This window comes from Lithobates pipiens, unplaced genomic scaffold (assembly GCF_037356315.1).
Source record: "Lithobates pipiens isolate NorthernLeopardFrog02 unplaced genomic scaffold, aLitPip1_a1.2 Scaffold_25, whole genome shotgun sequence".
NCBI lineage: Eukaryota > Metazoa > Chordata > Amphibia > Anura > Ranidae > Lithobates > Lithobates pipiens.
Window position 1 is genome coordinate 182,866,810 of NW_027507787.1, and position 25,501 is coordinate 182,892,310.

Here is a 25,501-nt window from a genome sequence, read left to right on the forward strand (position 1 = left end):
TGACTTATGCCCATAGCATGTGTGAGCAATATATCATTTAGTGACAACTTTGTGCAAAAAAAAAATTTTTTTTAATTCCTGCAACTTGTGGCAAAATATAAAATATTTCATGGACTCAACATGCCTCTCAGTAAATAGCTTGGGGTGTCTACTTTCCAAAATGGGGTCATTTGGGGGGCTTTTGTGCTATTTTGGCATTTTATGGCCTTCGAAACTGTGATAGGTAGTGAGGAGTGAAATCAAAAATTTGCACCCTTAGAAATCCTGAAGGCAGTGATTGGATTTCGGGGTGCCGTACGCGGCTAGACTCCCAAAAAGTCCCACATATGTGGTATCCCCATACTCGGGAGAAGTAGCAGAATATATTTTGGTGTGCAATTCCACATACAACTATGGCATGTGTGAGCAATATATCATTTAGTGACAACTTTTCGTAAACTTTTTTTTTTTTGTGTCATTATTCAATCACTTGGGACAAAAAAATATATATATATTCAATGGGCTCAATATGCGTCTCCACAACTTCCTTGGGGTGTCTACTTTCCAAAATGGGGTCATTTGTGGGGGGGGGGGGGGGTTGTACTGCCCTGCCATTTTAGCACCTCAAGAAATGAGATAGGCAGTCGTAAATTAAAAGCTGTGTAAATTCCAGAAAATGTACTCTAGTTTGTAGACGCTATAACTTTTGCGCAAACCAATAAATATACGCTTATTGACTTTTTTTTTTACTAAAGACATGTGGCTGAATAAATTTTGCCCTAAATGTATAACTAAAATTGAGTTTATTCGATTTTTCTTATAACAAATAGTAGAAAATATCATTTTTTCCTCAAGATTTTCGGTCTTTCCATTTATATCACCCAAAAAAAAAAAAAAAAAAAAAAAAAAAAAAAAAGAAAGAAAAAAAAAAAAAAAAAAAAAAAAAAAAAAAAAATCGCAGAGGCAATCAAATACCATCAAAAGAAATCTCTATTTGTGGGAAGAAAAGGAAGCAAATTTCGTTTGGATGCAATATTGCATGACCGCGCAATTACCAGTTAAAGCAGTGCAAAATTGTAAAAAGACCTCTGGTCCTTAGGGTGTTTATTGGTCCGGGGCTGAAGTGGTTAAAAAATGATAGCAAAATAGGTAAATATACTGTATGGTTGAAGCATGTACAGTATATGTAAACTATTTATCTGCCAAATAAATTATTTTCAGTTTCTAATTGTTACACCAAGGCCATACTGATTCAGGGCCAGTACATTAAAGATGCATGGAAAGTAGCTCATTTGGTTTCCAATGGCATAGTTCACACCAGTGTGGTCAATTCCAAAAACTTTTCAGTTACAAAAAATAAAAGTAGAACATGCTTAATTTTCCTGTAGTGGAACATGGTAAAACATCAAGAATGCACTGGAACGCATCAAAAAAAAAAAAAGCACCGGACCCCAGTACAGTGAAATAAAAAGGCAGAAAAAAAATATATAAAAAAGTTAACATGCATGTAGAAACGCATCCTGGAGTGCATTTTTGTGGCATGAACAAGCCCTCAGGGATAAAAAAATAAATGCACGCATTTGTGCAGGAAAAAAAAAAAAAGCATTATTTTTTCCCCTCAGGAGCCTGCAAAGCATTGAACTCATGGTTAGTGGATCGAGGGTGCAAAGTCAGGATCCTGCACACAAATATTGCAGCTTTCAGCCAATATCTATGATACGGGCTGACTGTTTACAAGCTGCAGGTCTTGTGAATAAACTATTAGAGTGCTCACCAGTGCCCTTACAGTCCATTCAGAACTACAAGCAGTCAGCCAACAGTATGTGGTCTTCGCTTTCACAGATCGTTATGAATGAATGGCGCAGCCCTGTGTGCAGCGATCCATGCCATTATCAAAATGTGACAGTGGGTGCAGGGGGAGAAGATCTCCCACCTGCTGTCACAGGGAGAGAAGGATCTGAGGCAAGCCTGGAGCAGGTTACGTCTGAATTATGGATGCAACATGCTCTAAAAGATTAACTTGGCCTTTAAGATACTTCCCAGTTTTCTGAAATAACCAAGACTACCTTTTAGCACACAGTATGTAGTCAAAGGACACATCCGTGCCCCAGTTACACTGACCACAAAGATCTAATATGAGAAAAAAAACTAATGACCAAACCACACAAATGCATTTTTTTACCTCAGTTTTTTTTCCTTTGTATTAATGCTTTTGTTATGGTGAAAAGCCAATATAGGAGGAAAGGCAAAAATTTCAGCGCAGCACAACACTTGTTAGTAAAAGTGTACATTTTGTATAGAGATATACACATCAGAACAAAAAAAAAAAAAAAAAAAAAAAAAAAGGGACAACTGAGGATGCACAAGAGACAGAGGGATTTGGTCCCAAATAGAGGACAGTACATGCTGATTAAGAAAAGTTTAAAGTGGTTGTAAAAGCTCAATGTTTTTACTTTCATGAATTCTATTAAAAGGACAGAAAAAAAACAAAAAAAAACAAAAAACACACACTTGTGTGCCCCCAGCCCCTCCTAATACTTACCCGAGCCCCATCACGATCCAGCGATGGGGATTACAGCAGCGGCTCTCTTCCACCTCATTGACTGTCAATCACAGGCAGTGAACCGATACAGAGAGCAGGACTCCATATGTGAATTGACACAGAACAGCAGCTTGGGAAAAAGCCTGCTTGGGTGCCCCCTATAGCAAGCTGCTTGCTATGGGGTACTCTGCAGAAGGAAGAGGACAGAAGGGGCAGACCTAAGAAGTGGAGGATCAGGATGATCTGTGCAAAACCATTGCACAGAGCAGGGAAGTATAACTTTTTTTATATAACAAAGGTGGGCTAGTGCTAGAATTACTGCCAATAGCCTGACATGTGCGGTGATAACGCACGTGTGGGACATCACTGTTAGCATGCAGGACCGACATGCACTTTCGCCTTTGCATGCTGGCATATGAGGGGGGTCTAAGATCCCAAATCCCTCCTCTTACCTTGAAAGCATGCAAAACACCAAGATCAGTGTTTTTGAATACCTTTGATTTTCCGAAAATGGTGCCATTGACATCTGAGTAAATCGACAGTGATGTCATGTTATTACTACTGGATTACCATAGTCCTGTCTTTGTATGCGTCTCAGACTAGCTGGTGGACTTGCCGGCTGGTAGCTTGGGTCTCCCAGTGTAATGGAGTGCCCGAGCAATCTACGGAAGTCAGCAGGAAGGGGGGGGGGGGGAACGTCCCCGCCCGCTGCTTGTAATAGCAATCGAGCAGCTAGTTAGCCGCTACAATTGCCACTACAAGAGACACCCTACCAGGTTGATGCCACACACAGTATATGCCTTTAATATCACGTCGACAGGTATCCACAAGCCTGTAGCTACATACCTTTGTAATTATGTTTTGGAAAAAAAAAAGAAATCTATTTCACTTCTTTTGAGTAACTGAATAGAATTTTTATATTCTGCCGTCAGTGTATGCACGAGATACTACACATGCACATTCCACTACAGATTTTATTGCATTTGTTGTAATTTAGGTATGACGAACAATGTAATATTGTGGGTTCTAAGAATAGGTTTATACAACTGAGGATCTGAGAAACAAGCAGACACCAGTTTACAATTATTGATGCACATCTGTGACCTTTACATCACAATGTTCCATTTAATTGTAAATAGTAAGGGGAGAATGTATGGAACTAAAACAGTTTACAAGACCGTGGGTACTATTTAAGAGAACAGTAACCCCCTTTTTTTCTAAAAAACAGATTTTTTTAAAGTAGTAAATAGAATTGTATTTTCTACCTGTCGTAAATTCATATAGCAAACGGTGTGACACCTGAAAAAAAAATCCCCATCTCAATATTTCAGCCTAGTATTTATATTATGGGGGATGTCGAGTCCCAATTGATACCAGGAGGCACAAATATTAGGATCCAATTAAAGCAAAAAAAGTTGAAACCGTTTACATTGAATCATATGGAATAGAAATTAAAAGTATTTTCTTACTTGCTAAGTGAATAGAGTTTTACCTAATTTATAAAGCTCAGTTGACATTCACCACGTCTAGTTACCTGTATTTAGTAAAAACATTTTTTGAAAAGTAAAATTGTACAATAAGAAATTTAAATACATAGATCCTTGAAAGCCTATAACAAACATTTCAGTCACCAGATGGTGTGCAATTCATTTCCTTACTTGATTCCTTTGGCGAGTAGGACGAGTCTTGCTCTCTGGGCAAAGGGGCAGAATCTCATGCTGTATAGTCTAATCAATCCTTGTGGCACTGGCCCTGGGGCGTCACTGCCTAAACAAAAAAATAAATAAATGACTGATCACTTTCAAGAAGTAGACAAGTTACCCAGGACATATGAGAGAACTATGAACTGTTCACATCACTACCACTTTAGAGATCTTTTTACAAACAGTAGTCAATCCAAAATGGTATACTTTTTCATAGGGAACATGACAGTATAACCATACAGGTTATGACGATGCCATGGGGAGGGGGGAGCAATTCCAGATGAAGAAACTTATCAACTGTGCCAGGTTGTCTATATGCCGACCTGTTTCCGTCGGAAACTATATGTAGGGAAAACAAAAAAACACCAGCTTAGCATACATATAAGGGAACACATGCTCCTAGCAAGACACTGCACAATTTCAGAAAGGCAGTTTGGAAGGCATGCAAGTTAAGAGTATATACCTGTTGAAACTCTTGCTAAGAGGAGATTTCAACCTGATATTTCAAAAAGAAGAGATTGATCTATAGGTTGCAATATTATAGGTCTTACGCTTACCCTCTTAAACTCACCAATGTTAATATATATCCATCTGTAGTCACACCTATGCGTATACCCTTATGTTCATTTGACTTTATGCTTGTTCCACCTCTCCAATCACTCAGACATCTGTTTGATGCAATACCAACTATTTCAGAGTGTTCTACAAATTTAATTTGTAATAACCCTGTATAGCAGCCTCAATACTGGCTACAGTACATGTCTAATTAGTGTTATGCATTTACTATGCAATACACCCTGTTATCTTATAGGTAAGAAAATGGTAGCTCCCCCATTAGCCAATTTATATTTATCAAACTGAATGTGATCTCACACTTTACCCCTATCCAGTGATCTAAGGGGGTATTAAAAAAAATATGCCTCCTGGTATGTCCATCCATAAATGTCCCTGCCATCCAACTAGATACATACGTTGAATGATATGCTAATTTTATTTATTTGTATAAATTCAATTAGTCTGTGCTCAAAGTAGTAAGGTTATCAATATTATAAAAATAGTGTTAAAAAAAATTATGTATGCTGCCATATTACTCAATTCACAAAGGATTGTGTAAAAAACTCAAACACATCAATAAATACTCATGCAGAAAAACACATAACATGTGAATGAATAAGTTACTATGAATCAATTATCAAAGAACTTAAGGGCCGGTTCACACTGCGACGCGAGGCGAGGCGACACGGCTCGCCTCGCCTCGCTCCCGCAAGTCGCCCCCATACAGTGCTATGGAACCGTTCTGAGAGGAGCGACTCGAGTCGCTCCGACTCAGAAAAAAGGTTCCTGTACTACTTCGGGGTGACTTCGGGGGCGACTTGCATTGACTTCTATGCAGAAGTCCTCTGCAAGTCGCCGCTGACCCCCCCTGCAAGTCGCGGCGAGGAAGTCGGAGACGCTTCGCCGCGGCTCGCAGTGTGAACCGGCCCTAACCATCCTCGCCTTCAAAAACCCTACGACCTCTGCCATATATGCAAAGCGTGAAATCTTACACCTGGGTGGCCCACCACACCCGCAGGGCTCGCTGAATACCGTCTTGCAGGCCCAAAGATCTATCTCCACTGCACTCAAATGAACCCCAACCCCTCAAGAACAGCCACGGTTCCTTCTCCAAGTCCTGGTGATGGATCGCCAAACCTCCGTTAAGGACAAAGAACTTTGCTACCGCCTTATTCACTTTTATGTCTCCATGGACACTGGACCCTCTCCATGGACACTGCTAAATGCTAGGACATCCTCGCCACCATATCCAACCACACCACAATGGTGCCTGGGAACAGGGACCGCAAACACTAAATCATATTTGATATCCCTGCACAATTCCCAGGAGGCCTGGAGCCCAATAATTCACTCCCCACATGCAGCAGGAGCACATCCAGTGACCAATCAAGCCTGGCATAGTGATGCACTTCAGGGAGAATCCTGGACCATGACATGCCCGGGACCCCGATCCACCCAATTCTGGCCTGGTCCCTGGGGAAACCCAACTGCCGACCCTCGGGCCTAACCTCAGCCTTTTTCACCCCCAAAACACATAATGGCCCAGGATCCACACGAAACATTCTGAACCTGAAAAACAAGACCTAAACATAAAAACACAAACTCCTGTTAAACCCCAAACAGACCCCACAACACTGACACAGAAAGACGAAACCAAAACATAAAAATACAGATGAACATTGCAACCCAGCCTTGACACAGGCTGAGAGAACTACTACCAGAACTCCAACCACTACAACAGGTGGGGCCTTACATATAACCTTAAACGATGCAACTCCAAGTGCCCCAGCTGACGCACCAGCCTGTCCTCCAGACCGCAGCGAGCCACACCAATCCTAAACAAATGGGAGGAATGGTCCCTTGTAGCGAAGCCTACAGGCAGGAGACTTTAAAAAAATAAAATTAAAAAAAAAAAAGACCCAAATTGGAACCTGGACAAGGCGGACACATCCCAAAGTTTTCGGAAAGGCCCAGGCTCTGTCCCCCTGAGCTTGAACCACTCTTGAAACACCCTCACCAGGCACGCAGATGAGCCCTGAATGACTCCCAAAGTAACCCACGCACCCCTACCACGGTCGTCAGTTTTAGATCTGTTGATGAAAAGTGAAACCACATCACACATGTCCAACCCACCACCCCTCCTCCCCCCCGTTTTGATCTGTACACCATCTCACCAATCCTCAAGGCCCCAAAAAATGCCAATATAAAAACGCCATCCTAAAAAGCGTAGCCTCGTAAGCCAATGAGCAGACTGTACCCAGACTACCTATGAGGGCGCCTAGCATGTGGCGGGAGACCGGACGGCAAGCATCCAGCTTGGCCTTGCCCCGTCTGCAGCCCTTCAGAACCCTCTTCACTAATGCATGTTTCGTGACATCCCAGACCCCCAACATCTGAAACCAACAGGCTAAGCTGGCCATTTTTTGACCCAACTTGGAGATAGATACCTTGTCCTCCATGTTCCTGTCAATGAACTCCAGCATCAAGCACAGCCAATTGTCATCACCAGAACACCTGCCTACCTCATTCACCACTTGCCATTCCCCCCCCCCCCCCCCCGACCTTCTTGTAAGCGATCCAAGTGGCCGTGCAAACTGAATCCCGAATCTGACCCGCTACAGTTTCAAAGACAACGTCCCATAAGTGGTCCGGGCAAGGTCAGCACTATGGGAAACTCAAATAGCACTAGGTTGCCCAGGAAGTCTGCCTTGCACCAAGTCAGGCCATCTGCCCACACCACAAAAAAAAATAAAAAATTTAAAATAAAAAGCCCTGTATCCGACCGCCCCTGCCGCATCTGTAGTCAGATACAAGTCGCAATCCGACACCATCCACAAGGATCATCAGCAATTGAATTCTCCGACCCAAGACCTCAGAAAAGGAACCACGCACATTGCATAAACCATATGAAGTCATTTTAAAGTGGAACCCTGAAAGAAAAGAGTCCACGAGAAGCTGCTTGTGGCGATGCCACCTTGTTTTTGAAAGTGTTTGTAGAGCCTTGGGACCAAGAGTCGGTGATCTCACACCGGATTGAATCCACCATCTCCTGGGCACAGCACCAGCTTCAGACCCCATAGGATCCTGAGCCTGACTCACTATCGTACAACATGTGTGTCCAACCCAGTTGGTAAGAGTATTTACTTACATTTGAAGTACTGCTGAGAGTGACTACAGACAAGTTGTTTTCCTGTCCCATTGGTTTGGGGTCACCCCAACAAGAAGAGCCTTTTTTCACATTCACATCTGCGTGGACTGTTATCCTGTATTGATTTATGCACTTCATGTGTCCCAACACTCATATTGTTCACACACAATTTGTTTTTGCATCAAGATAAATGTACTATTTCACTTCACTGTACACATTAGCGCTACACTTTTGATCTATAATTCACATCTAACCGAGTGTCAGCAGCTTTTTCACTTTCATTTTGATTTATTCATGTTTTAGCGCAGCTTTCCCCTGCACCTTCATCCACAAAGACCCCCCTCATACTGCGCCAAGAACATCTGCAAGTCATCCATGTGTGCCATAGTCAATGCACATAATGGTGTGGTGCCCTGACCCCTGATGTGGCATTGGCCAACCGCCTGCAGAAAATCCTACCTATGGGCATGATGCAGCACACAAAATTCAGCTTGCCCAGCAGCGACTGCATCATTACAGTGCATCACAATCTCCAGGAATTTTAGTGTGGTGACCGGTCCTTCAGTCATCTTATTCGCCAGTGGCACACCGAACAACTCAAAGCCCTTGTACACACGGTCAGAGATTCCAACAACCAAATCCGTCGGATCTTGTCCGACACTGTTGCATACACATGGTCGGGCAAAGTTGTCGGAAAATCCGATCGTTCAGAACGTTATGACGTTATTTCGTTACGACGGGACTACATTCAGGCTAGTAGCCGATAGCTTTGGTCTAGGAATTTAATCTGAGCATGCGTGGCACTTTGTCCGATCGGAATTCTCTACACATGATCGGAGTATGTTCGATCGGACCAGTTTGTCGGAAAATATTTCCGGCAAGTTGGAAAATTTGGTCCGACGGATATTCCGACAGAAACAGTCCGATGCATACCACACAGTCGGATTATCCGACAAAACGGTCCGATAGGACACATTCCGACGGATTCTCCGACCGTGTGTACAAGGGCAAAGACGTACTGCAAAGTGGCCAACAGCATATGACACACCTCTACCTACTGAAGGGCCGATCATTGAAAAGTCGTCCAGGTAGTGAATTATGGAATGCAAGCCTGACACGTCCTTCACCTCCCATTCCAAGAATGAGCTGAAAGCTTTGAATAAGGAACAGGAAATGGAACAGCCCATGGGCAAGTAGAGATCCACAAAATGACCGTCCCATATGCAGCCCAACAAGCGCAAGCTGCACAAAAAAAAATAAAATAAAATAAAATAAAAAAAAGGTAAACTGACTCAATGTCAGTCTTCGCCAATAGATCCCCCCTGCCGAACCTACGAACCCATGCAACCACCTTGTCAAAGGACGCATAAGAGACAACACAAAACTCTTGGTCAATGGCATCTTTGACCGACTCACCCTTTGGATAGGAAAGACGGTGGCTCAGCCAGAAGGAATTGGGTTCCTTCTTGGGAACCACCCTTACCAGAGAGATAACCAGCTCATCCAAGTGGGTGCAGTGATAAGGCCTGCCATCCTCCCCAAGGCCACGTCCTTAGCCAGTTTTGCAGACACCACAGAATGGAGCCTTGTGGACTGCAAATTAGTGGGGACAGGAGGAACGCTGGCCATGGTGCAAGGGATCACGAAACGCTCAGAAAAGCCCTGTAAAAAGACGCTTGATTCATTAACTTCATCCACAAGCTGATAGCTTTGTGGTTCCACCTAAGCGAGTGCCTTTTGCTGCCTGAACTGCTCGTCATAATGCAACCAGGCCACACCCCCATACACCCGCTGACCCTCGCTAATCGCATCCGTATAGCAAAAAAGTGCCAAACACTGCTCGGGAGACTTTTCGCCCATCACACTGGCCAGAATATTAAACTCTTGGATCAAAATTACCAAACGTCCTAGGAATAAGCCCATAACGCAGTTTTTCCTCCTACTCCTCTTTCTTGCTTTCGTCTGGCTTGAACTTATCCAGGTTGAATTTTTCCAGGGGTAAGAGGGAGAATATCTCTATGTACCCTACTAAAACCTGTGTCTTTCACTTCTGGTTTCAAATGAACTCCCAGCGGCCCCTCGAAACACATGTAGACTTTGAATCTAGCCACATCCGCTAAACACACAATCAGCGTCCCCCGTTAACTTCTTGCTCTCGTCAGTCGCCTTGTCCTGAGCAGGTGGCAGTGCCTCCGCAGGAGTAAATGCCACCACATGCTGCCCAGCCCCTGACGGAGGAGACGTCGATGCCTATACCCCGCCATCCTGCCCCAAAGAACCCAATGGCGATCCCAGGCTGGCCACAGCCCCAGATTGTGTCACAGGAGCTCGTACAGCCATCCATGAGGCCGCTGGGGAAACCACAACTGCAGGACCTGAACCCATTTCACAATGAGCCAGCACCTCACTGAAACCAGTCATAAATTCTTGCAGGAAGCTGGTCACACTACTCCCTGTGGCTGCTGCCACAAGCACCACCTGCAGAGGTACCCCTGTAACAGAACCCCCCCCCCCAGATACTGCCCATGATGCAGGCTAACCACTGAATGCCTGCTCCGCTCTTTGCCAATTCTAAACTTGGTAAGGAGCGGGGCCACGCGGTAATGTCACCTGGTGGCACAGCCTCCTTGTGACATCACTGACCCAGCATGCACTGGTCAGTGCCATTGGTCACCTTGCTGGGTGACCCCACCCCTTAGCTATTTAAGAACTGTTAAACAGCAGAGCAGGTATTCAATGGTTAGCCTTCATCCCGGCAGTTTTTTTTGGGGTCCAGCGATGACAGCAGGCATCATGATGGCTCTACATAGGGGGAATGGAATGTAACCACTTGCCAACTGGCTCACGCTATACGTCAGCAAAGTGGCGTGGGTGCACAAAACAATGTACCTGTATGTTGCTGCGTCATCGGCTAGCGTGCCTGTGGGCTCAATATCCATGATCGTGACATGAAGAGGCAGAATGTGGAGCTACCCATGTAAACCAGGCATTTCCCTGTTCTGCCTAGCAAAGACAGGGATCTACTGCTCCCAGTGATCGGGAGCAGTGATCTCATGTTCTACTGAACCCATCCCCCTACAGTTAGAACACGCCAAGGGAACACACTTAACCCCTTGATCGCCCCCTACTGTTTAACCCCTTCCCTGTCACTGACATTTACACAGTAATCAGTGCATTTTTATAGCACTGATCGCTGTATAAATGCCAATGGTCCCAAAATAGTGTTAAGTGTCTGCCGCAATCCTGAAAAAACATGCCATAAATCTATCCCCTATTTTGTAGATGCAATAACCTTTGCGCAAACCAATCAATATACACTTGAGATTTTTTTTTTTGTACCAAAAATATGTAGAATACATATTAACCTAAACTGAGGAAGAAATTTGTTTGATTTTTTTTGGGGGGGATATTATAGCAAAAAGTTAATATAGCTTTTTTTCCTCAAAATGTTCGCTCTTTGTTTACAGCAAAAAAAAACAAAAAAAAGAACACACACGTGATCAAACACTACCAAAAGAAAGCCATTTGTGTGGAAAAAATAAAATTAAAAAAAAGGATGTCCATTTTGTTAGGGTACAACGTCACACAATTGTCAGTTAAAGCGATGCAGTGCCATATTGCAAAAAAAGGGCTTGGTCAGGATGGGGGTAAATCCTTCCGGGACTGAAGTGGTTAAGAAATTGACTTGTAATGTCTATTCACTTTTACAATTTTTTTGGGGTGAATGGGTAGGAGTACCCCATAATCATATAGGGGGTGGGATCTGGGGGCTGATAAAGCCCCCACGTCTGCAGACCCCCATAACCCATGGTTGTGGGGAAGAGGCCCTTGTCCCCATCAACAAGGGGGGCAATGAAGTATGTTGCAGTTTCACGGGTGCATTTAATATGTATTAACTTGGTGCAACCCCATCTTACCAGAAAATTGGGTAAAATTATGTGTTTGTGCCCTAAAATTAACCCTATTTTTTTTTACAGAATTTCTGTGTTTCATAAACAGTTGCACATAGAGCTATATTGTGTTTGGTGGACTTTAAATCTTCAGGCCTAAAATTATTTTTTTTAGATGTGTGCAAAAGAAATGCAAAAACAGATTGAGCAGCGAAAGGGTCGCAAGTCCCTGGTTCACCTGGCTGTAGTAATTGCAAGAAAAGCCAATTTTAAGGACCCATTCTTATGGGCCGGACCCATTTGCTGATCCCTTGCAGAGCTGAGAGGAGCAGGCAGATGACCGGTCTGCTTATGCAAAGCTCACTCTGCTCTATGGGCAGTCTGATGTAAAATAGACTGGCTGTTTTATACCAGACAGCCATCCAATCTGTCCAACCCAAGAGGAATGGATCCCCTTCGTTTTTTTTTTTTGTCAGGTCAGAGCTGGAGGTAGCTGGGTGTAAAAAGACAAATCATTTATATGTGACACTCCATAGAGCTGAATGAAGGTCCGGCTGAAAAATGGACAGTCAAACCCATTTAGATCTCTCAGGTGAAGGAGGCCTTACGTTAGAAGCTTCAGTGAAGCATTCATATGGTTCAAAGGCTGAAAAGCTCATTCAAAGCCTTGGATAAATCCCATCTTTTGCAAAAGCCAAGCTCCCTTGCTGAAAGAAACCTTATTCAATGGATCCTCCACCTGCTTCATGTCTAGGTAGACTGAACAAGCTTAACACTGAACCCAAAGGGTACTTGCCCTAAGCCTGTCTTTTTGAGCCATCAAACATAAGGCCTCATGTACACTGCTGCTGGTAAACAGACGTTTAGGAGCAGTTGGGCATTTTTCTTAAACTGCTCCTGAACTCTCCTCTACGTTATACGTCATCTTATCAGTACATATACACAGGGCCGTTTATAGTCGTTTCTAGGCAGTTGAGTTTAAAGGGGTTTTTTTTCCCAAAAAAACAAGGGTTCAAAAGCTGAGTTTAGAGGCATTTCAAGCATCAAACGCTCTCCAATGCGCGGTTAGCCGCATTTTGTTTATAGCTGTTTTTTCATTTTGCCAATTTTTTATTCATTTTTTAAATGCCTTTAAAATGCAAACGCAGCAAAACTGACAAGGTGCGTTACCATCTGTCAAGTTAAATCGTTCAGGAGAAGTTGTAAAAACGTCCGGTGTACATGAAGCCTAAGAGTAAAAGCTACATTCACGCCAGGTGTGCTGAAATCAACGCATGCCAGCGCATATACATTGCAAAAGCAATGTATTTCAATAGGAGCAGTTTAAACCAACGTGTTGTGCTCTGCACTGAGAAACAAGCCCTACTTTTTAGTGCAATGCATGTTTCATAGTTTCATAGTTAGTAAGGTTGAATAAAGACACCAGTCCATCCAGTTCAACCTGAGTGAGTGCAACCTGAGATAGTGTCCCTATCCCTGTACATTACACACTCACATCAGTCCCTACCCTCAAGGAGCCCACAATCCAAGGTCCCCATTCATATACTAGGGCCAATTTTGGACAGAAGCCAATTAACCTACCTGCATGTCTTTGGATTGTGGGAGGAAACCGGAGTACCCGGAGGAAACCCACGCAGGCACAGGGAGAACATGCAAACTCCAGGCAGATAGAGTCGTGGTTGGGATTTGAACCAGCGACCCTTCTTACTGCTAGGTGAGAGTGCTACCACTACACCACTGTGCCGCCCACTGTGTAATTTATGCAAGCACACCATTGGGCCACTTTCACACCGGGGCGTCGGCGGTAAATCGCCCCTATTTTTAGGGGAGCTTTACCGTCATTTTTGCAGGTTTTCGAAAAAAGGTTTTTCTTTCAATAGGCAGGGGCGCTTTGAGAGCGATGTATACACCACTCCTACATCGCTGCAAACGAAGCTTGCAGACTGTTTACAGTTCTGCCAGCGCACAGCTCCAGTGTGAAAGCACGCAGGCTTTCACACTGGAGTGAGAGGAGAGGCTCTTTACAGGCACTAGTTTTAGCACTATAGTGCCTGTAAAGGGCCTCAGTGTGAAAGCAGCCTAACACATAAGAGCAGGAATGTAAACAGTAAGCTGAAGTTTCCTTTACAAATAAAGCTCAGTAACTTAAAAAACAAAAAAGTGTACTTTAAATAAAGCATAAATCTACCTTAAAACACACCAGAATGAAAAGGCATGAAAGCTACCAATACACTACACAATCTGATTGGGTAAACCTAAAACAATTTGTACAGAGATTGCACAAACTATGTAATATGAGGACACATCTAAAACAATCTATTCAAATAGTATCAAACCAAGCTGACCCTTGCACTACAATGTTTATGTACATCTAAAGCCAGGTACACATGGGCCCCAAATGTCAGACATTGGCCGGGGGGGAAAAAAAAAAAAAAGGAGAAGGCCAACATTCGTCACGGGTAGGGTGCCCACGTGTCCCGGATTGCCCGGGACATTCCCGCAATTAGCAGGTCTGTCCCGGGTCCCGGGCACCTTCATTCCGGGACAATACAGTGTCCCGGAATGAAACTGATGCAGCCCTTTGTGATTTTCCATTGACTGCTGAATGTCAATGATGTCATTCGGCCGGGCCAGCCCAGTGGTGTACCGTGGGGGTGGGCAGCCCAATTTACTTCTTCCAGGCTCCAGCCCATATAATCACCACACACCTCCAATGAGGCAGACACTCCCCCCCCCCCCCCCCCCCCGCTCAGGGACTCCAGTGATCCAGCCTGCCCTGGCTGTCCCCCATGATTCCTCAGGTGCGGGCCACAGGCAGCCCATGTGTGTGAGGGGGAGGGGCGGTGCTCGATGCAGACGAGCGTATGGCGGCTGCTGGGGGAGATCCCGGCCTGCGGGGGATACAGAGGAGCGACTGGGGGATAGCAGACATCTATGGATGATCTTCATGGAATCCTGGCCTGGAGTGGTGAGCAGGGCCGCTGATAGGGCAGTACAACCAGCCCTGTTGTACCGGGCCTGGCCAGCAGGGGGGGCCCGAGCAGCTTTTAACTTCTAGCTAAAAAAAAAAAAAAAAAAAAAAAAAAAAAAAAAACACGAAATAACTATATTAACCTGCACCCACTTGATTACTAACATATATAAGGAATATATATTCATTTCCTGGGCCCCATCAGGTTACCAGAGGGGCCCAGGAGGTGAAAGCAGAAGAGGGACTTTTTTTCTATTTTTGGGTGCAGGGATACAATGCTGTGCCGCATGCTGTTCTCAGTATACCTGCACAAACTAAAGTTCTTCCTGCTCACTGTATGCCTCTCCGGCGGATGGATATTACTGTTATACGGCTCCCTTCATCCAGTAAGTGCTGCAGCTTAAGGAACTTATCACTGGGACGGCTGAGACAGACAGAGCAGCAGGAGTAATCTGGACAATGGCAGTGGTGCACAGGCAAGCAGTCCCCTGCGCACACACACACACACAGGTCACTCTATTGTAGCATGTGCAGTCCCTAGACTCTGTGTGCTCATGGTTATTATGATGATCAGGGCACAGTAGGTGCTGTATGGCTCTGTCAGTGTAACATGACTGTGTGGTGCTGACTTTCCTGATATATGACTGTACTGTGTGTTACAGACTATAACTCAGCACAGCCATAACAAAGTCAGCATCACACAGTCATGTTACACTGACAGAGCCACACAGCACCTGCTGTGCTCTGATCATCATAATGATAATGACCATGAGCACATAGTGAGATGCTACTTTTACACATGTGATGGGGGAAGGGACAGTAAAAATACATAGCCAAGCTGCATTTTTACCACCCCCAAACCACTCTCCTTTCATAACCTTTCACCCAAGCTTTGCAATTAGGTCCTTTTTCATGCAGACCTGATTGAAAGCTCCGTATGAAGACACAAACTGAATGGGCACAGATGTCAAAACACTGACATCTCTCCCATTCAGATGCAGTTATGATTGGTGGGGCGCTGTAAATGTTAAATGCTCCTGCCTCCTGCCCTGACAGCGTGGAGGCAGGGGTGGGGTTATGGGCGGAGCCAGGATGGGTTGTGGGCGGGGTCAATGGGGCCCCATCAGGTAGGCTGTATGGGGCCCCATGATTTCTAACGGCGGCCCTGGTGGTGAGTGAAATCCACCGATCTACCTTATATTTGTGTGGGGGAGTAGTCAGTAGTGCAGTAAGGAGTGTAGTGGTCAGGGGGGTCAGATAGCTAGGTGCAGGAGACAGGGAAGTCAGTGTAGTGGGCAGGTGGGTCATGGTAGAGGTCAGGTAGGTTATAGTGGTCAGGCAGGTCATGGTAGAGGTCAGGTAGGTCAGCATAGTGGGCAGGTATGCCATTTTAGGGGTCAGGTAGGTCAGCGTAGGGGGCAGGTAGGTCAGCGTTGGGGTCAGTGTAGTGGTGGGCAGGTAGGTCAGCGTAGGGGTCAGTGTAGTGGTGGGCAGGTAGGTCAGCGTAGGGGTCAGTGTAGTGGTGGGCAGGTAGGTCAGCGTAGGGGTCAGTGTAGTGGTGGGCAGGTAGGTCAGCGTAGGGGTCAGTGTAGTGGTGGGCAGGTAGGTCAGCGTAGGGGTCAGTGTAGTGGTGGGCAGGTAGGTCAGCGTAGGGGGTCAGTGTAGTGGTGGGCAGGTAGGTCAGCGTAGGGGGTCAGTGTAGTGGTGGGCAGGTAGGTCAGCATAGGGGTCAGTGTAGTGGTGGGCAGGTAGGTCAGCATAGGGGTCAGTGTAGTGGTGGGCAGGTAGGTCAGCATAGGGGTCAGTGTAGTGGTGGGCAGGTAGGTCAGCATAGGGGTCAGTGTAGTGGTGGGCAGGTAGGTCAGCGTAGGGGTCAGTGTAGTGGTGGGCAGGTAGGTCAGCGTAGGGGTCAGTGTAGTGGTGGGCAGGTAGGTCAGCGTAGGGGTCAGTGTAGTGGTGGGCAGGTAGGTCAGCGTAGGGGTCAGTGTAGTGGACAGGTAGGTCGGTGTAGGGGTCAGTGTAGTGGTGGGCAGGTAGGTCAGCGTAGGGGTCAGTGTAGTGGTGGGCAGGTAGGTCAGCGTAGGGGTCAGTGTAGTGGTGGGCAGGTAGGTCAGCGTAGGGGTCAGTGTAGTGGTGGGCAGGTAGGTCAGCGTAGGGGGTCAGTGTAGTGGTGGGCAGGTAGGTCAGCGTAGGGGGTCAGTGTAGTGGTGGGCAGGTAGGTCAGCGTAGGGGTCAGTGTAGTGGTGGGCAGGTAGGTCAGCGTAGGGGTCAGTGTAGTGGTGGGCAGGTAGGTCGGTGTAGGGGTCATTGTAGTGGACAGGTAGGTCAGTGTAGGAATCAGGTAGGCACTTGGATCAAGGGACTTAGCCAGCAAGAGCGCAGGGTGGCAAGTGCCACTGCATCTGGTGGCAGCCTACGGTGGCACGCTGCATCTTGTGGCAAGTGACAAGCTCAGGGTTCCCAATGATTCTGCATTATGGCGAGTTGAACTATTTCTTTATATATTACAATGTAGTAATAGAAATAATATGATTTGATCACTCGCCCCTGAAATCCCCGTCAACCCCGAGACTACAACACCCCCCCCCCCCCCTCCTTGGCAAAATTGTCCCTGAATAGCAGTTTGGAATTGTGGTCACCCTAGTCACGGGTGTATGTCAGCCTGTCCGACAGAAGCTGGCCGGTTTGGCCGGCTTCTGTTGAACGAGCGTGCTGGTAAACCAGCATCCAACAGACTCCCCATCAACACTCAAAGCAGACTGAGTGTTCTGGACATCCCCCTATCAGAACCCAATAGCTCAGTGGGGAAGATCACTGAACTAATGTCGGATCATTACTACAGCGTCTCCGACCGCGTTTTTTTTTTTTCATGCAACCCAAAAACTGTAGCGTGTTCCAGGCTTTAGGTTCATAGTACACAAACTATACAATCTCCGACCATGTAATCTCTGTACAAATCTAGGTTAGATTTACCAAAATGAAACAAAAATTTAATATGGGCCCCTACCTAATCTACCCTCTCAGTTCGTTTCCAGACCGACCCTTGCACTGCATAGTTGTTGGTAGAACTAAAGACTATTGTACAATTAAATAGTAACATGCGTGGTGAGCTTTAGCTGTGCCAAACTATGAAAAAAATCAAATAAAAACCTATCAATGCAACCTGTGTCAGATCAGGCAGGCCCTTCCTTGTATTACAATGTTGATGGATAACACAAAGGTTGCCTTTTTTTCTATATGGTCAACATTAAGCCTAGTACACAAGATCAGAAAAGAAATGTCGCTTTCAAAACAATCGTATGATAATCTGATTAGTACACTGCTTTCGAGAGCTGATGGAGACAGTCCAGCCGAAATTATCTGAAGGGACAAGCACGAAATGCTTGTACGATACCAGAACGTATGATTTTAGTGTAATCAGTAATAAATATTAAAAAAAAAAAAAAATATATAAAAAAAAGGGGGGGGGGGGCACGTTGGTGGGATGAAGGACAATCATTCAATATTCTTACTGGGTGTACAAGGCTTTAAGGTCTCTGTACAATCTCCTTTAGATCTAACTTAAACTATGTAGTGCAGGGGCCTGCATGATTGGATACAGACTGGGTGTCCTCCTATTATATAGTGTTGATATATCCAACGGAGATAAATCAAAACTATATAGACCCTTAGACCCCTTCACACTGAGGTGCTTTACAGGCACTATAGCACTAAAAATAGCACCTGTAAAGCGCCACTCCTCTCACTCCAGTGTGAAAGCCTGAGTGCCCTCACACTGGGGCGGTGCACTGGCAGGACGCTTAAGAAAAAAGAAAAAAAGTCCTGCAAGCAGCATCTTTGAGGCACTGTAGGAGCGGTGTATACATGGCTCTTAAAGCACACCTGCCCCTGAAATCAATGGGCAGTGCTGCCAAAGCAATTTGTGGGTGCTTTTAACCCTTTTTGGTCCTTAGCAGGGGTTAAAAGCACCCCACTAGCGGTCAAAATGCATTGCAAAAACGACAGTAAATTGCCACTAAAAATGGCGGCGCTTTACAGCCAAAGCCTGCCCCAGTGTGAAAGTACCCTCAAGGAGACTGGAGAAATAAAATGCATAGTGTATGGCCAATTTGAGACAAAATATTTATGATAATATATTTATTAAATTTCAATACAGACTTGACTTCCTAGTTATTGATTCTTTTAGGCCTCATGCACACGAGACGCAGTTAAACACGCGTTCAGATGCAGTTGGACAGTTTTTTCAACTGCCCCTGAACTCATTCAATGTTATCCTATGTGTCCATGCACACAGTCTAGTTTTTTTCCGTTTTTATGCAGTTGCGTTTAGTCTCGTTTTTCCAGAAGCAAAAAAATGCGTTCAGAAACAAAAATTTCCACGTTTCAGACGCAAAACGCGGTAAAACGCGGCAAAACGCCGCTACCGCGTTTAGCCGCGTTTATATGCGTTTTTAAAGGTGACCTTTTTTTTTACATTAAAAATCACAAAAATGATTGCAAATGATGAAAAACCATTAGAAAAATATTTTAAACAATTGCAATTGCAAGTGGACAATCCACAACTTGTGGCAAGTGACATGGCAGGTGGCAAGTGACGTGGCAAGTGGACAATCCACAACTTGTGGCAAGTGACATGGCAGGTGGCAAGTGATGTGGCAAGTGGACAATCCACAACTTGTGGCAAGTGACGTGGCAGGTGAAGTGGCAAGTGACGTGGAAAGTGGACAATCCACAACTTGTGGCAGGTGACGTGGCAAGTGACCTGGCAGGTGACGCGGCAAGTGACCTGGCAGGTGACGCGGCAAGTGGAAAATCAACAACTTGTGGCAGGTGACTGGCATGTGACGTGGCAAGTGGACAATCCATAACTTGTGGCAGGTGACGTGGCAAGTGACGTGGCAAGTGGACAATCCACTTGTGGCAGGGGACGTGGCAAGTGACGTGGCAAGTGGACAATCCACTTGTGGCAGGGGACGTGGCAAGTGACGTGGCGAGTGGACTATCCACAACTTGTGTGAGGTGACGTGGCAAGTGGACAATCCACAACTTGTGGCAGGTGATGTGGCAAGTGATGTGGCAAGTGGACAATCCACTTGTGGCAGGTGACGTGGCAGGGGACGTGGCAAGGGACGTGGCAAGTGGACAATCCACAACTTGTGGCAGGTGATGTAGCAAGTGATGTGGCAAGTGGACAATCCACTTGTGGCAGGTGACGTGGCAGGGGACGTGGCAAGGGACGTGGCAAGGGACATGGCAAGTGGACAATCCACAACTTGTGGCAGGTGACGTGGCAGGTGATGTGGCAAGTGATGTGGCAGGTGATGTGACAAGTGGACAATCCACATCTTGTGGCAAGTGACGTGGCAGCTGACGTGGCAAGTGACGTGGCAAGTGGACAATCCAAAACTTGTGGCAAGTGACGTGGCAAGTGACGTGGCAAGTGACGTGGCAAGTGGACAATCCAAAACTTGTGGCAAGTGACGTGGCAAGTGACGTGGCAAGTGACGTGGCAAGTGACGTGGCAAGTGACGTGGCAAGTGACGTGGCAAGTGACGTGGCAAGTGACGTGGCAAGTGACGTGGCAAGTGACGTGGCAAGTGACGTGGCAAGTGACGTGGCAAGTGACGTGGCAAGTGACGTGGCAAGTGACGTGGCAAGTGACGTGGCAAGTGACGTGGCAAGTGACGTGGCAAGTGACGTGGCAAGTGACGTGGCAAGTGACGTGGCAAGTGACGTGGCAAGTGACGTGGCAAGTGACGTGGCAAGTGACGTGGCAAGTGACGTGGCAAGTGACGTGGCAAGTGACGTGGCAAGTGACGTGGCAAGTGACGTGGCAAGTGACGTGGCAAGTGACGTGGCAAGTGACGTGGCAAGTGACGTGGCAAGTGACGTGGCAAGTGACGTGGCAAGTGGACAATCCACATCTCGTGGCAAGTTATGTGGCAGGTGATGTGGCAAGTGACGTGGCAAGTGGACAATCCACAACTTGTGGCAGGTGATGTGGCAAGTGACGTGGGAGGTGATGTGGACAATCCCCAACTTGTGGCAGGTGACGTGGCAAGTGACGTGGAAAGTGGACAATCCACATCTCGTGGCAAGTGACGTGGCAGGTCATGTGGCAAGTGACGTGGCAAGTGGACAATCCACAACTTGTGGCAGGTGATGTGGCAAGTGGACAATCCCCAACTTGTGGCAAGTGACGTGGCAAGTGGACAATCCAAAACTTGTGGCAGGTGACGTGGCAGGTGATGTGGCAAGTGACGTGGCAAGTGGACAATCCACAACTTGTGGCAGGTGACGTGGCAGGTGACGTGGCAAGTGGACAATACACAACTTGTGGCAGGTGACGTGGCAAGTGACGTGGCAGGTGATGTGGCAAGTGACGTGGCAAGTAGACAATCCACAACTTGTGGCAGGTGATGTGGCAAGTGACGTGGCAGGTGATGTGGCAAGTCACGTGGCAAGTGGACAATCCACAACTTGTGGCAGGTGATGTGGCTGGTGACGTGGCAAGTGGACAATCCACAGCTTGTGGCAGGTGGCATGGCAGATGACGTGGAAAGTGGACAATCCACATCTCGTGGCAAGTGACGTGGCAGGTGATGTGGCAAGTGACGTGGCAAGTGGACAATCCACAACTTGTGGCAGGTGATGTGGCAAGTGACGTGGCAAGTGGACAATCCAAAACTTGTGGCAGGTGACGTGGCAGGTGATGTGGCAAGTGACGTGGCAAGTAGACAATCCACAACTTGTGGCAGGTGATGTGGCAAGTGACGTGGCAGGTGACGTGGCAAGTGACGTGGCAGGTGATGTGGCAGGTGATGTGGCAGGTGATGTGGCAAGTCACGTGGCAAGTGGACAATCCACAACTTGTGGCAGGTGATGTGGCTGGTGACGTGGCAAGTGGACAATCCACAACTTGTGGCAGGTGGCATGGCAGGTGACATGGAAAGTGGACAATCCACATCTTGTGGCAAGTGATGTGGCAGGTGGCAAGTGACGTGGCAAGTGGACAATCCACAACTTGTGGTAAGTGACATGGCAGGTGGCAAGTGATGTGGCAAGTGGACAATCCACAACTTGTGGCAAGTGACGTGGCAAGTGGACAATCCAAAACTTGTGGCAGGTGACGTGGCAAGTGACGTGGCAGGTGATGTGGCAAGTCACGTGGCAAGTGGACAATCCACAACTTGTGGCAGGTGACGTGGCAAGTGACGTAGCAGGTGATGTGGCAAGTGACGTGGCAAGTAGACAATCCACAACTTGTGGCAGGTGATGTGGCAAGTGACGTGGCAGGTGATGTGGCAAGTCACGTGGCAAGTGGACAATCCACAACTTGTGGCAGGTGATGTGGCTGGTGACATGGCAAGTGGACAATCCACAGCTTGTGGCAGGTGGCATGGCAGATGACGTGGAAAGTGGACAATCCACATCTCGTGGCAAGTGACGTGGCAGGTGATGTGGCAAATGACGTGGCAAGTGGACAATCCACAACTTGTGGCAGGTGATGTGGCAAGTGGACAATCCCCAACTTGTGGCAAGTGACGTGGCAAGTGACGTGGCAAGTGGACAATCCAAAACTTGTGGCAGGTGACGTGGCAAGTGACGTGGCAGGTGATGTGGCAAGTCACGTGGCAAGTGGACAATCCACAACTTGTGGCAGGTGACGTGGCATTTGGACAATCCACAACTTGTGGCAGATGACATGGCAAGTGACGTGGCAGGTGATGTGGCAAGTCACGTGGCAAGTGGACAATCCACAACTTGTGGCAGGTGCCGTGGCAAGTGACACGCTAAATACAAGTACACTGCAGCTCTCACAGCTGCTGCTACTCACTCTGGTCTCACAAAATTGCTGAAATAGTTAATTTTTGAGCTGGGGAGGGTCTATGATGTTAGCTTAACTAAACGCTTCTAGACGCAAACGCGGTAAAACGCGGTAAAACGCCGCTAAATCGCGGTAAAAATCGTGGCAAAACGCGCGTTTCTAAACGCCGGTTTCAACACGTGTCCAGCAGCGTTTGCATCTGCGTCTCGTGTGCATGAAGCCTTAAAGTATCAAAATGGCTAATGCAGAAAAAAATTAAAAAGTGCATCTCTGCAAATTTACATATAAATGGCATATACTTAATATAACACTGTCTGCATTGAATATGAAGTGTTTTTTTTTTTATAAGAAGCACGTCCACATAACACCACTTCATACAGGCAGAAAAGAAAACCCACCAAGTGCCCCAAAAACACACAAAAAAGCTTTTAAGTAGAGAAATAAAAAAGTTCAAATGCCTGTAAAAGTAGCTTTTTTTTTTAGCTTCCACCATGTGCCTTATGACTTAATTCATTCATTTCAGTTTTGAAATTAGGATCCGCAATTTGTTAGCGAGCATATAAAGGCACAATGCAAAATGTTAGTCCCTTTCAGAGTTCTGGTCTTTAATTGAAAACATACAAGCTGTAGAAAGATCTGCCAGGACAAGAATGACAGCCAGGCCAAGCTTGCCATCCTATTGGCTGTGTGTAGTTCTGCCCCCTCCTGAGCCGTCGGCTCACTGCATGCACAGCAGCTGTTGTAATAGACAGAGTGGGGCCTGCACATATGATTTCTGAGAACTTCCAAGCAGCCATTCCAGCAAAACATATGAATCTCATCGTGGACAGAAGCCCTAGTTATCACACAAACACTGTACCTCGATATGGTGTGCATCCTGATATCATATGCTTTATATCAGCTGTAATGGAAGAATGCTGACCTTTCATTAGGGGAAAGCATGCAATCTGCACATCCAAATGTCACACCGGACTCCTACCTTTAGCCAAACTTCTCTCAGAGCCGGTCATGTTTGCAGATAGTCGATGCCGCCTTTAGAGGAACCTGTATGGTAAAAATGAGAACTAGATGAGACTCCTGAGCAGCTCAGCAGTATGTGTCTAGAATGTGATGCAGCACAAAGGGGCTGAGTGTCTAGGAGGCTGGCCTGACATCACATATGAAGAAGCTTTCCCTCCTCCCATCAATGAATAACCAAAAACAGATAATCATCTATATCTCGATTACAAAAAACTGTCATATGACTGATAAGGACAAAGACCTCTGCCCATGTATAGTGCAGCACCAGCAACAACATTCTTCATAATTGTACAGAACTAGAAACACTACAAGGTATACAGTATGTACAGCAAACATTTCCCCCCCCCCCCCCTTCATAGAACAGCATGGTGAAAGCACTGATTTCCGTCTCAGAAAAGCCACAGAAAATAGGAGGAAATCTCTACAAAGTGCCATGAATAGACCATTGTCCCAATGGAAGATTCACCCTTCTCGTGACAATTCTTCTTTGTATTTCTCATCACTTTCCTACTGACCAAGGTCATCAGGATAATTGCCTACCTAGCATGAACACAGGCAGCCATAAACACTTGACAGAGGTTCTAATCCTTCACTACTCCATCCAAAATTAAAAAAAAAAAAAAAAGTATAGTTTGGGACTATACACAGAAATAACTGAATGCAAGTTATGGAAATTCTTAGCACAGGGATCCTAATGGGGGGGGGGGGGGGGGTGGGCCCCCCCAAAGTGGAGTTGTCCATGATGACCAACTAGAATTGTTGTGCAAAGTATCTAAACTCCATCAAAAAGGCCTATTGATCATTTTTCTGGAGTTTTTCGCCAGAAAACAGTACACAGCACCCACACAGTGGGGAGGTCACTGTAGAGCAGTGCAAAAGGGGCCCTAATGTACATCCAAACTCCCCCCCCCCCCCCCCAATCATCTTCATAGGGAGCTTTTCCTTCACTTTCTGTCCTGCAGACTGAATAGGATGCCAAAGGATCTATTTGTAATGAAAAGAAAATCCCTTCTAAAGCTGGTCATACACTGATCGAAATTTTGATCGGTGTGTGGCCATCCCCGTTTTACAGAAGTTGCTCATTTGATCAATTTCTCTCAAAAGGGACATGCTGGAAAACATTTCTCGATCCCACCATTAGGCTGGCCATACACTATACAAATTCTCTTGTTCAACTTTCCTTTAGATTTACCAAAGCCATGCAATATGAGGTCAAATCTAAACCCTTTCAATTTGTATGCAATCAGGCAGGCCCTCACACTACGTAGTTGAAGGTAAATCTAAAGGAAATTTAATAAAAAAAATTGTAGTGTATGGCCAGCCTTAGAATACAATGTCCCAGTGAGGGGGGGGGGGATTCCTCCATCAACCTTGTTTGTTGATATGGAGAAATCTGTTGAAACACTGAGCAAAATAAATAAATACAGCTGACCATTGAGGATTGATTATTGTTCAATCCATTTATGGTCAATCCTGTTCATGAGAAGTTGATTTTATCACGACTGGTCCTGCCGTAAACATTTTTCTACAATCAGAACAGCCAAAGTGCTGCAGTGCAGATCTGTGTATTCTGAATGGAGGGAAGTCTCTCCACTATCAGAAAACAACGTTGAGAATTTCCCCATCAAGTGTGGCTGAACATTCTAGCTTAGAATAGGTAAAAACTCCTCCCCCCCCCCCCATTTTGGATAAGGTTATAACCCCTGTCAGATTTTTTCCCTACCATCTGTGTCCCATTGGGGAGATTTCCTCTCACTTCCCATCCCATAGCCAAACAGTAAGGGAGAGGAAATCCCTGAAAATTAAGGGAATTCCTTAGGGAACCCCCAGCGGAAGATTTCCCCCTCTATTACTTTTCTGGGGAA

At 46.0% G+C, this 25,501-nt stretch overlaps 1 protein-coding gene across 1 annotated transcript in view; it reads right to left on the reverse strand.

Annotated features, from left to right (window-relative positions):
• LOC143930712 (glutathione S-transferase omega-1-like) overlaps positions 1-23,760 on the reverse strand; it is a 49,526-nt gene extending 25,766 nt beyond the window's left edge. The window contains exons 1-2 of the mRNA XM_077455249.1: positions 23,596-23,760; positions 4,180-4,288 (exon numbers count right to left, since the gene is read on the reverse strand). Coding sequence (XP_077311375.1) covers positions 4,180-4,288; positions 23,596-23,626 — 140 coding nt within the window. The 5' untranslated portion in view covers positions 23,627-23,760. The remainder of the gene's footprint in view (positions 1-4,179; positions 4,289-23,595) is intronic.
• Positions 23,761-25,501: the final 1,741 nt, after the last annotated feature.